Consider the following 13,654-nt stretch of genomic DNA (forward strand, 5'->3'; position numbering starts at 1 on the left):
CTGCTTATTGGGGGTATTAGGGGTTCAGTGTCTTACCCAAGGACACTTCGACATGTAATACGAAGTACTTTTCTGCATGGTCTGTCTTGTTGCAATTCTATAGGTGCCGCATTGTTTTTGTAGCCTAGATGGTAGGGCGCCCGCTCCGAGACTGGGAGGTCGCTGGTTCAAGCCTCGGCCGAGTCATACCTAAGACTTAAACATTGGTACCCGTTGCCTCCCTGCTTGGCGCTCGGCATTAAGGGTTGGAATTGGGGGGTTTGCTCACCTAATGACTCCCAACACAGCAGTTGGGTCTAAAAAACCCGGCGCCGATCGAAGGCGACGAGTCACGTCGATAGCTTCGCGTGACAAAATGATTTCCGGTAGACATCATGTTGATGGTTGATACTGGCTGGATAATAATAAATACAATACAAATACAAAGGACAAGCCGGGATTCGAACTGGGATCCCTTGATCCCAAGACGAGCGCTCTACCTCCTGAGCTACTGCCGCCCCGTTCGTGTTTGATCATTGATAACCGTTTTAGCAAAGAAGATCATTTCAGGTGTGAAGGATTTTATACGATCGAATAGAAATGACATCTAATGCAAAAGATATTCACCGGCTGGGCTGTGGTGCAAGGTCAGGACAACCTGGTGGAAAATGTTGTTTAATGGAACGGCGGGAACATGACGTAAGGCTGATAAGATGATCAGCACATCCAGACGTAGAAAGGCGCCGACTTCCGCCAGGGGGGGGCTTCCTTGGCACGCCCGTGGGAGGAGTCGGCACGCCGTTATGCGGGGAGAAGATGGTGAATAGGAGAGAGATAAAGGACTTCAGAAGAGGGCTTCCCAGAGACTCCGTCACTAATTCGGCCGTTTTCGATGGAGTACACTTAGTTAAATTGTTAATGAAATTAAATCTGCCCCCATGTGGAAATTTGTCATGATTACTGGCTCCCTGTCCCCATTTAAACCCACTCCTTTCTGTCACCTGTTGTCAGTCCGTCTACGAACCTCAGTTAACACTAGGCAAGCCCTTTTCGACACTGACTACCACCTGTTTTTTGCTCCTGTCTGTCCCCTGGCTTTGACCCATTTTTGATCCTGACCACGTCTACTCTACTGTCCCAGCTTCCGACCTCTTTTTGTCCCCAACCACGTCTACTCTCCTTTCGTGGCTTACGACCGTTTTCTGACCCCGACCACGATTTTTTCTGTCCCGGCTACTAAACTGTTTTTTTTTCATTCCGAAGTCCCACTTCCGTGTTCAGAGCGACCTGCTTCACCCGATCGTTTAATGGAACGGCGGGAACATGACGTAAGGCTGATAAGATAATCAGCACATCCAGACGTAGAAAGGCGCTGACTTCGTCCAGGGGGGGCTTCCTTGGCACGCCCATGGGAGGAGTCGGCACGCCATTATGCGGGGAGAAGATGGTGAATAGGAGAGAGCTAAAGGACTTCAGAAGAGGGATTCCTAGAGACTCCGTCACTAATTCGGCCGTTTTCGATGGAGTACACTTAGTTAAATTGTTATTGAAATTAAATCTGCCCCATGTGGAAATTTCAGCTTTCCTGTTTATCTTCGCCATGTCAGACTCATCTTTGAATTCATGTTCATGTTTCGTCTCGTAACGTTGTTTAACACTTGACGTGAGAGGTACAACACTCTCGAGGCATAATGCACAAACAGCCAGTCATTTTTTGCACAAAGCCTCATTTGTCTGTCCACACTGGTATTAGTATTGATAATATATCACAAAAAAAATTCAAATCTGATGAGCCGTTTGAGAGCCAAAAGAGTCTATTCTGATAAACTTGGATGTGACAGTAGAGGGCAGTAACGCTTCACATGACAACTCAATATTGAGGACAGGAGCACCCATCGGCGTCATTTTTTGACATACCTTTGTTTTTCATTTAAAAGCATGGTCTATGGCAGGGGTGTCAAACTCATTTTAACTCAAGGGCCCACACGATAGAACAAACATTCTGACGGGGGCTGGACTAGTAGTTTAAAGAGAAAGCAAAAGAGAGATAAAGAAATAAGAGAGAGGGGGAGGGACAAAGAAAGAGAGGGAGAGAGCATGAGAAACAAAAGAGATAAAAAGAGAAGTCGTGAGAGAGGGGGAAAGAAAGGGAGAGGAAGAAATAAATCCAAAGAGAAATAGAAAGACAGAAGAAGAGAAAAGAAAGCGCGAAGGGTATGAAGAGAGAAAGAGAAAAGAGAGAAAAGGAAAAAAGGAAGTTAGAACAAAAGAAGTTAGAAAGAGAGAAAGAGCAACAAAGGAAGAGAAAAAGAGAGACACAGAGTGAAAGAGACAGAAAGTGGGAGAAAAGGGGTGGAAAAGAGAGAAATAAATACAAGTAGAGTGTCTTTGTTCGAGGCACCTGGCTTTGGCAACATCAAGTTGACCAATTTCAACCTGCAGCTCGCTTTACTCTTGCGCTTCTCTGAGTGTTGTCTGGCGGGCCGGATTCAATCCCTTAGCGGGCCTGATCTGGCCCGCGGGCCGCCTGTTTTGACATCTGCGGTCCATGGAGTAATACTTCCAGGAAACATGGAAATCATTTCAAACATTTTCAAGCACTTTCCCTAAAATTCAAGCATTTTTCTGACCTTGAAAAAAACATTCGTACGAACACTGAATACAAATCCGAGCCGAATTTCTGGAACGGCGTTCGAAAAATAATAGTGAGTCTGACATTTTCTCACGCTCCCTTTTGTCTGAAAAAAATCGAGCGCTAGATAAAAACAAAAAATGAAAAACAAAGCAGAGCGCTGGCCGGTCAGTGTCTGGCAGGTTAATCCGACCGGACAGCGCGACGACCCCGCATTCGACACGAATAAAACATCTCGTTTTTTTTTTTTTTTTTTTTTCCTTCAGGCGAGCGATGGGACGGCCCCGGCGCCTTAGGACCCGCCGCACGTCTCCAATTTGTTCTGATCGATGTTGCAATCAAAACCCAATCGGGCCGGACGCACGCCGGCGAGCGCTAATTACTTTTTGAGCCTTTTCCGCACAATTTTGCTTTCCGCGACTCCCCCGGGCCCCAGAAAATTCATTACCCAATTTAATTATCGGCTTTGTCCAATCGGAGGACGCCGATTAGCCGCCAGCTTGCAATCATGGGGACCGCTTTATTCTAACCTTTGATTTAGCGCATATTTTACGCTAGCGCAGCCGCATTAGCGAATAGGATCGCTGTAGCTTCTAGCGTCACTTTTGGCTACATTTAGCCTATATTATCCAATAACCTAGACGCGATAGCATATAGCATCACTTGAGCTGCTAGCATTACGTAAGCATTTATTGCTGAATAAATTAGCAGCTAATGCTACGTTAATGGCGATAACTTCTAATGGTAGCATTGCTGAAGCGAGGTTGATAAAATGGGGAGTGTTCTATCCCGGCCTCGGATTTAACACATAGTTTCCGCTAGCGCAGCCGCTAGCCGCATTGGCAAATAGCATCGCTGTAGCTTCTAGCGTCACTTTTGGCTAAATTCAGCTTATTTTATCCGATATCCTAGTCGCGATCGCAGATAGCATCACTTTAGCTGCTAACGTTACGTAAGCATTCATTGCTAAATGAATTAGCAGCTAATGCTACTGTCAATGGTGATAACTACTAATGGTAGCATTGCTGAAGCGAGGATGATAACATGGGGACTGTTCTATTCCGGCCTTGGATTTAGCGCATATTTTCCGCTACCGCAGCCGCTAGCCGCACTGGCTAATAGGATCATTGTAGCTTCTAGCGTCACTTTTGGCTACATTTAGCTTATATTATCCGATAACCCAGTCGTGATAGCAAATAGCATCACTTTAGCTGCTATCATTACGTAAGCATTTATTGCTAAATAAATTAGCTGCGAATGTTACTATCAATGTCGATAACTACTAATGGTAGCATTGCTGAAGCGGGGTTGATAACATAGGGACTGTTCTATTCCGGCCTTGGATTTAGCGTATAGTTTCTGCTATCGCAGCCGCTAGCTAGCTGCTAGATAGCCGCACTGGCAAAGAGGATCGCTCTAGCTTCTAGCGTCACTTTTGGCTACATTTAGCTTGTATTATCCGATAACCTAGTCGCGATAGCAAAAAGCATCACTTTAGCTTCTAGCATTACTTAAGCATTTACTGCTAAATAAATTAGCAGCTAATGCTACTAAAAACTACTAATGGTAGCATTGCAGACGCGGTTATAGGGAATGATTCGCATTGAGGGCTTAAGTGTAGTCATCTAAGTTTTATATTATACTTTATATTATACTTTATATTTATATCAAGTCATTATTATATAGTATTATAAGATAGTATTATTACTGTTTTGCTCATGTTGGCCGCTAACCGCATTAGCGTACGCATCACTGTAGCTTCTAACATTACTTGTGGCTACATTTAGCTTATATTCTCCAATAACCTAGCCGCGATCGCAAATAGCATCACTTTAGCTGCTAGCATTACATAAGCGTTTATTGCTGAATAAATTAGCAGCTAATGCTACTGTCAATGGCGATAACTATTAATGGTAGCATTGCTGAATTGAGGTTGATAACATGGGGACTGTTCTATTCTGGCCTTGGATTTAGCGCATAATTACTGCTAACGCAGCTGCTAGCCGCACTGACAAATAGGATCAATGTAGCCTCTATTTAGTATTATAATATAGTATTATTACTATTTTGCTCATGTTGGCCGCTAACCGCATTAGCGTACGCATCACTGTAGCTTCTAACGGGGGCGGCAGTAGCTCAGGAGGTAGAGCGATCGTTTTAGGATTAAGGGATCCCAGTTCGAATCCCGGCTTGTCCGTGTTACATGTCGAAGTGTCCTTGGGTAAGACATTGAACCCCCAATTACCCCCAATAAGCAGGTTAGCGCCTTACATGGCTGCACGGCCGCTATTGGGAAATGTGAAGCACAATGTAAAGCGCTTTGGGAAGTCATTGACTTGAAAAGCGCTATAGAAATGCAGATCATTTCATTTCATTAACATTACTTTTGGCTAAATTTAGCTTATATTATCCGATAAACTAGTCGTGATAGCAAATGGCATCACTTTAGCTGCTAACATTACGTATGCATTTATTGCTAAATATATTAGCTGCTAATGCTACTATTTACGGCGATAACTACTATTGGTAGCATTGCTCAAACGAATTTGATAACATTGGGACTGTTCTATTCCGGCCTTGGATTTAGCGTATAGTTTCCGCTAGCGCAGCCGCTAGCTGCACTAGCAAAAATAGGATCGCTGTAGCTTCTAGCGTCACTTTTGGCTACATTTAGCCTATATTATCCAATAACCTAGTTGCGATAGCAAAAAGCATCACTTTAGCTGCTAACATTGCATAAGCATTTACTGCTTAATAAATTAGTAGTTAATGCTACTGAAAACTTCTAACATTACGCGTGGCTACATTTAGCTTATATTCTCCAATAATGTAATGACATAAGCAAATAGCATCGCTGCTAACATTTTGTATGCATTTATTGCTAAATAAACTAGCTGCTCATGCTACTATCAACGGCGATAACTACTATTGGTAGCATTGCTCAAGCGAAGTTGATAATATGGGGAAGGTTCTATTCCGGCCTTGGATGTAGCGCATAGTTTCCGCTAGCGCAGCCGCCTGCAGCATTAGCAAATAGCATCGCTGCAGCTTCTAGTGTCTCTTATGGCTAAATTTACCTTATATTATCCGATAACCTAGTCGCGATAGCAAATGGCATCACTTTAGCTGCTAGCATTACATAAGCATTTATTGCTAAACAAATTAGCAGCTAATGCTACTGTAAATGGCGATAACTACTAACGGTAGCATTGGTGAAGCGGGGTTGATAACACGGGGACTGTTCTATTCCGGCCTTGGATTTAGCGCATAATTTCTGCTAGCGCAGCCGCTAGCTGCATTAGCAAATAGGATCGCTGTAGCTTCTAGCATCACATTTAGCTTTTATTATCCGATAACTTAGTCGCAATAGCAAATAGCATCACTTTAGCTGCTAACATTACGTAAGCATTTATTGCTAAATGAATTAGCAGCTAATGCTACTGTCAATGGCGATAACTACTAATGGTAGCATTGGTGAAGCATGGGGAAGTTCTATTCTGGCGCACAGTTTCCGCTAGCGCAGCCGCTAGCTGCATTAGCAAATAGGATCGCTGTAGCTTCTAGCATCACATTTAGCTTTTATTATCCGATAACTTAGTCGCAATAGCAAATAGCATCACTTTAGCTGCTAACATTACGTAAGCATTTATTGCTAAATGAATTAGCAGCTAATGCTACTGTCAATGGCGATAACTACTAATGGTAGCATTGGTGAAGCATGGGGAAGTTCTATTCTGGCGCACAGTTTCCGCTAGCGCAGCCGCTAGCCGCATTAGCAAGTAGCATGGCTGTCTCTTCAAGCATCATTGTGGCTACATTTAGCGTATATTTCCTGCTAATGTAGCATTTAGCATCACTTTAACTGCTGATATTCCTGAATTTTGTTCATGATTTTTTGGTAATTAATGAAATCTATTTTCTTTTTTTTTAATGAGTGACATTTGAACCCCTAGGAGGCACTGGGTATTACACACTGTCCCTTTAGGTGCAGCCCTATAGTGGATTATGCATTAATTTATGACTGATTAATGGATTTTCTTATAAATGATTCTTTAATCTTTAGAACTTATTTTGTGTAGGGAATTATAAAAAAATATATATATTAGAAAACAGGTAATTTTTTTATCCAAACTTTTTGTGGAAAACCCGATTTATCCCAACCTCCCCCAGGCCCTAGCTCCGGCGACCCCTAGGTTAATTGAGTTTGAGACCCCTGAGTTAAAGCTTTAAAGCTTTAACAATGAGGTTTCCCAGCCACTGTTTGATGCATTTGCTGACTTCTGGTGTCAATGACCCTTTTTCTCTCTTTGCTTTTTGTACGGAAGGTATTGGACCTTTGTATCCGAGGACGCCGGTCCCGATACTCTGGTGGCCACGGTCCAGGCCAAAGACCCCGACGGAGACGCCGTCACCTACAGCATCACTTCGGGGAACGATGAAGGAAACTTTGTCATCGACAGCCAGAAAGGTAGGAAAACGTTTTGGTTTTTTTCGAAGAAAAGGGGGAAATACGGAATCTTTTAGGACTAAAACCTTTGCAAATGTGTATTTTACTTTGGTCATTTTTTTAGACATTGTGAAAGAGTTGTAAATGTTTGACTTTTCTTTCCAGAAGTCTAGCAATGATTGTGCACACTTAATGATGGTGCGTGAAAATGAATCACAAATTGCAACGTGCGTGTTCGTTTTCGGCTCTGATTTACATACACCTCTGGAAAAAGGCAGACAATTATGTTGGGAATTTCAACGGTTAACCAATGTGACAATCATCATTCGATTTGGTGACTACTGGCTGAATAAATTTGAAGCTATTGGCGGAGAATAGTGTCAAGAGAAAGGTTGACTACAGCATTAGGAATAATTTAAGTAAGTTTTGGAGAAAAGCAAATGGATTACTACAAAGAACCTTGTGGGAAGCACATATGCTTTTAGGCGGATTTTTTTACAACTTTTTTTATCATCTGTCTGCATTATTGTGTGTTTTGGAGTAAATATTTAATACAGTGGGATTCACTGCACGGTTTTGGATGTAACAAGTCCATATATGCGGGGAAAAGTATTATCAGCCAACTCTGAGAGGATGTTATCGATGAGCTACGCCGGTTTTATAGTTTTGAGATATCTTGTTTCAGACTGAATGTGAGGTTTTCCCTGATGAGTATATTTTGAAATCATATCTACAGACACTTGTTTGTTTATATAACTTCAAGGGGGCAACTTTTTTCTGGTGGGTGTATCCTTTAAGCACACGGGTGGTAAGGGTACCATTTCCTGTTGTGTGTCTTGGGAAACTACAACCTAATGGCGCCCATCCCTCCCTTTATCATGATAGATGTGATGATCTATCGAGATAGATACAGTAGATCTTGAATGATTGTTTGATTAATGGATGGATGGATGGATGGTAGGGTTGATGGATGGCTTGATGGGTTGATGGATTGGATGGGTGGGTGATGGATGGATGGATGGATTGATGGGTGGGTTGATGGATGGATGGATGGTAGGGTTGATGGATGGGTTAATGGGTGGGTTGATGGATGGATGGATGGTAGGGTTGATGGATTGATGGATTTGATGGGTGGGTGATGGATGGATGGATTGATAGATGGGTGGGTTTATGGATGGATGGATGGATGGTAGGGTTGATGGAAGGATGTAGGGTTGATGGAAGGGTGGATTTAATGTGTCGGTCGATGGAGGGTTTGATGGATGGATGGATGGATTTGATGGATGGATGGATGGTAGGGTTGATGATGGGTTGCTGGGTTGATGGATTTGATGGGTGGGTGATGGATGTATGGATTGATGGATGGGTGGGTTTATGGATGGGTTGATGGATGGATGGATTGGTTGGTGGATGGATGGATGGGTTGATGGATGGATGGATGGATGGGTTGATGGATTGATGGATTTGATGGGTGGGTGATGGATGGATGGATTGATGGATGGGTGGGTTTATGGATGGTAGGGTTGATGGAAGGATGTAGGATTTGATGGAAGGGTGTAGGATTTGATGGAAGGGTGGATTTGATGGGTGGGTTGATGGAGGGATGGATGGATGGATGGATTTGATGGATGGATGGATGGTAGGGTTGATGGATGGGTTGATGGATTGATGGATTTGATGGGTGGGTGATGGATGGATGGATTGATGGGTGGGTTTATGGATGGTAGGGTTGATGGAAGGATGTAGGATTTGATGGAAGGATGGATTTGATGGGTGGGTTGATGGAGGGGTTGATGGATGGATGGATGGATTTGATGGATGGATGGATGGTAGGATTGATGGATGGGTTGATGGATTTGATGGGTGGGTGATGGATGGCTGAATTGATGGATCGGTGGGTTTATGGATGGGTTGATGGATGGATGGATGGATGGTAGGGTTGATGGATTTGATGGGTGGGTGGATGGATGGATGGATGGATGGGTGGCTGGGTGGCTGGGTTTATGGATGGATGGTATGGTTGATGAATGGATGGTAGGAAAGATGGAAGGAAGGATTTGATGGATGGGTGATGAATGGATTTGATGAATGGATGGATTGGTGGATGGTAGGGTTGATGGATGGGTTGATGGATTGATGGATTTGATGGGTGGGTGATGGATGGATGGTGTGATGGATGCGTGGGTTGATGGATGGGTTGATGGATTGATGGGTGGGTTGCTGGATGGATTGATGGATTGATGGATAGACTAGATATAGTAATTGATCTACAGTAATTGCTTTAGTCTAGATTGATTGATTCATGCAGATTGGTTGAATGATTTATCTTGATGCATAGATTAAATCTAGATACATGTATGCTTATTTATCTAGAAAGATCCATTAGATCTTAATATATTGATTGATTGAGCTGGGTATATTGATTGTTTGATGGCATCTAGATGGATTGTTTTCAGTACATTGGTTGAATGATTTATTTAGATAAATTGATTAAATCTAGATAGGTTAATTTATCATGATAGATATGGTAATCTATCTAGATAGGTGCATTAGATCTTGAATGATTGTTTGAATAATTGATTGATTGATGGCTTGATTAATGGATTGAACTAGATAGAGTGATTGATCTAGATGGAGTAATTGCGTTAATCTAGATTGATTGATTCATGCAGATTGGTTGAAAGAATTACAGTATCTTGATACATAGACCTAGATACATAGATTGATTTATCATGATTTATATGGTCATTTATCTAGAAAGATCCATTAGATCTTAATATATTGATTGATTGAGTTAGATATATGGATTGTTTGATGTCATCTAGATTGATTGATTTCAGTAGATTGGTTGAATGATTTACCTAGATAAATTGATTACATTTTGATAGATAGGTTAATTTATCATGATAGGTATGGTGATCAAAATAGATAAAACCATTCCATCTTGATTCATTGATTCATCACTCTCTCTCTCTCTCTCTCACCACTTTTCTCCCACTCTGTCTCTTTCACTCTCTGTGTCTCTTTTTCTCTTCCTTCCTTTTTTCCTTTTCTCTCTTTTCTCTTTTTTTCTTCATACCCTTTGCGCTTTCTTTTCTCTTTTCTCTGCTGTCTTTCTATTTCTCTTTGGATTTCTTTCTTCCTCTCCCTTTCTTTTCCCCCTCTCTCACGACTTTTTATCTCTTTTGTTTCTCACTCTCTCTCCCTCTCTCTCTTTTTCTTTCTTTGTCCCGCCCTCTCTCCTTTTCCCTCCCTCTTTCTCTTATTTCTTTCTCTTTTTTCTCTCTTTTTCTTTCTCTTTAATCTACTAGTCAGGCCACCGACAGAATGTTTGTTCTATGGTGTGGCCCCCGCGTTCAAATGAGTTTGACACCCCTGATCTAGTTTGATTGACCGCTGTATCTCGATTGAGTGAAGAGATCTCGAAAGATGTTGTAAATCCATTCACCTGGAATTTTATCTCCGAGAAGGCGTCGAAAAAAAGTTGAAAAGGATGCTTTCGATAGACTTTTTCAGCTGCAAGGCGGTTCTATTGATTTTTACGAGGGAACAGCTAGCAGAGTTCTCTTGTTGTCATCTTGTCTCATTTCTTTGTTTTAATTGATTTGATTTTTCCTTTTCCATGATTGGGATTTCAGCCCTGAGCTACTCTCGAATCTTGCCGGCTGACCTGCCCATGATCCTGCTTTTGCGCCAGGTTTTTGTCCCGCCTGTTTTGCTGCTTTCCCTCAGGCTAACACATTGTTATTCGCGCTCCGCTCTTCTTACCCGTCGCCTTTTTCCTGATTAGCATTCGCTTTTTTTTTGTCCTTCGCTCTCTTTGTCCTGTTCTGTTACGTTGAAGCGACCACAGGGGCAAGCACGACCCAATAACGTAGATATACCGAATGATCATGCCAGGCTAGCCGGATGCTAATAAGGGCTAACCTGTCGGAAGCCAGAAACGGAGACGGGACCCAATAGCGTTCGTTAAACTCAGTTTTACTGAAATAGAGAGCAGTGCTTGCTTCCACGATCCGATGATCGTCGGACACGGGTGGCCGGTGTCAGGAACGCAGAAGTGGCACTTCTGTGTCGAGCGAGGATAGTCATAGGCAGCGGGAAAACTGGTCGGTAGCCGGGACGGGGGAGCAAGGGCGGTAATCGAGTCCAGAAAAAAGGTCAGCAACAAGTATCCGGCGGGAAACGGGGCAAAACAGGTCGATGGCCAGGACGGAAGAGCAGGGCAGAAACGGGTACAGAAACAGGTCGGCAACAGGTATCAGGCAGGAAACAGGGCAAAACAGGTCGATGGCTGGGACAGAGGAGTAAAAGCAGTAACGAGTCCAGAAAACAGGTCGGCAACAAGTATCAGGCAGGAAACGGGGCAAAACAGGTCGATGGCCGGGACGGAAGAGCTGAAGCAGGAATGGGTCCAGAAAAAGGTCGGCAACAGGTATCAGGCAGGATAACAGGGCAGAAGAATGTCGGATAGTAGACACGGCTCCAGAAACAGGATGGCAACGGGTGTCAGGAAGGAGAAAAGAGAGCAGGGAATTGTTGGAGGGTACGGTGCTTGCCAAGCAAAAGCGTAGGTTCGCAGGACAGTCTGACAGCTTCCTTTTAGAAGACGGGGGTTTAAAAAGAGTTCAACAGCCAATCAGATCCCGTGGCATTCGCTGGTGCCCCGAATCAGCAATCATGACATAACCAGGACCGATCAGCGGAAAAACCAATGGCTGGCTGACGGAAAACACGCAGCGAGCAGCCGGTCAACCTGGGGAACAGAAAACAGCCACAACGACGAACACAAACCCAGCAGGGAAAATAACAAAACAATTTTCACAGCAGGCTAGCCAAGTAGCCAACTGCTAACAGGATTAATGTGGACCAAACAAAACGGGAAGCCTTCGGGAGCCCGGATGCTAAAAAAAAAGCTATCTGAACAATATCATACCAATTGCAAGACACGCGGTGAAAAACACAAAAGCAAAATTTACCATAGCATACCAAAAAGAAGGCAAAGGCAAAAAAGGAACGTACGCTGTTACGGCAGGTAAACTTGTCTCTTGCAGCTTTTGAGGATCAAGGCACGCAACTCTGCAAAAAACAGGAGTCTTCCAGAGACACTGTAGGCAAAGTTACAATTTCTTCAGGCAGAACTTGCTATGCAATTGCTTTGTCTCTCTGTCTGTCTGTCTCTGTCTCTGTCTCTGTCTCTGTCTCTCTTTTTCTCTTTCTGTCTCTCCTTTTCTCTTTTTCTTTCTGTCTCTCTTTTTCTCTTTCTTTTTCTTTTTTTCTTTCTCTCTCTCTCCCCCCTCTCATCCTCTTTCTCTTTCTCTCTCCTCTTCTCTCTCTCCCCCGCTCTCTCTCCTTCTCTCCCTCTCTCTCTCTCTCTCCCCCTCCTCCTCTCTCTCCCCCTCTCTCCTTCTCTCTCTCTCCCCTCCTCCCCACTCTCCCCTTCTCTCCCTATATCCCCCTCTCTCTCTCCCCCCTCTCCATCTGTCTCTCTCTCCCCCCCCACTCCGCCTTTCTCCCTCTCTCTCTCTCTTTCCCTAACCCTCAATTTTGCTGTTCATTGATATCGATGATGATTGATCCATCCAAAAGAAAAATGTAGACACACAACTCATGCAAATTGGTTTGATTCTAAACCAACTACTATTTATTTACATGGCAAGGAAAATCACATAAAAAACAAAAGGACACCTTTAGAGGAAAGAAAATCTTTTTTTGTCTGAAATTTGAATTTATCGTGTATGCTTCAATCTCCTTGTTTAGATGACTGCGTTTCCTTGCTCTCAGGATTCCCCCAAAATATTTTTTTTACATCGCACCCTGCTATTCGAATACCTTTCGATGGGATTTTCATATTTTTTCGTCGAATTTAATTCCGAGAACGGACTTTCCCCGTCTCGCTAACGAGGAATCGTCAACACGGTAATGAGGGTGTCCCCGGCGTAAAGTGCAAAACCTTTTCCCGTTTTAATTGACAAGCTAGCAGCTAGCGCGCTCGGAATAGCCGAGAGGGCCGAGGTCGAAGTTGAAATAGAAATGGACGGCATGCAGATTTTTTTTGATTGAGTGCAGCTAGCAAGGGTCACGCTAGCGACGTGCTACGCGCTTAATTGACTTCCTGCTACGCGCTAGCAATTTGCCGCTCTTATTATTGATTTATGGCCCTGAATATTGGACGCCAAGATCAAAGGCTGCGTCGTTCGCAATCATGTCCGACATTTCCCACAAGGCAGTCTGATTATTTGCCTCTTCGGACGCTTTATTAGCTAAGTAGGACAAAAAAACAGCCTGTATGGTCCAAAAATCATCACATTTTTGTCACTTTTTTGAAATTTTGTAAACCCGTCCTACTCTGTAGTTGAAAAGAAATAGAATTCCCGATGTTTTGTCATTGTTTATTTTATTGTTTTTGTTGTAAACATGAAAACTTTACCCATAACTCATTATCTTAAATGTCAGGACCAGAACGGAAACAGAACCCACTTGCGTGACGTTTACCACAAGTTTTATTGAAAGAGAGAGTAAGGGCTGCGCCCACCATCCGGTGTTCCCTGGGCGCAGGAAGCAAGTTGCTCTGGTACTGGGACACGGAAGTGGAC

General features: G+C 43.3%; 1 protein-coding gene across 1 annotated transcript in view; it reads left to right on the top strand.

Annotated features, from left to right (window-relative positions):
* Positions 1 to 13,654, top strand: part of LOC148366663 (neural-cadherin) — a 345,561-nt gene that overhangs the window by 105,565 nt on the left and 226,342 nt on the right. The window contains exon 7 of the mRNA XM_088333456.1: positions 6,937 to 7,079. Within this exon, the coding sequence (XP_088189582.1) occupies positions 6,937 to 7,079 (143 nt within the window). The remainder of the gene's footprint in view (positions 1 to 6,936; positions 7,080 to 13,654) is intronic.

The sequence above is a fragment of the Urocampus carinirostris genome, chromosome 4, assembly GCF_059441175.1.
Source record: "Urocampus carinirostris isolate Australia breed hairy pipefish chromosome 4, RoL_Ucar_1.0, whole genome shotgun sequence".
NCBI lineage: Eukaryota > Metazoa > Chordata > Actinopteri > Syngnathiformes > Syngnathidae > Urocampus > Urocampus carinirostris.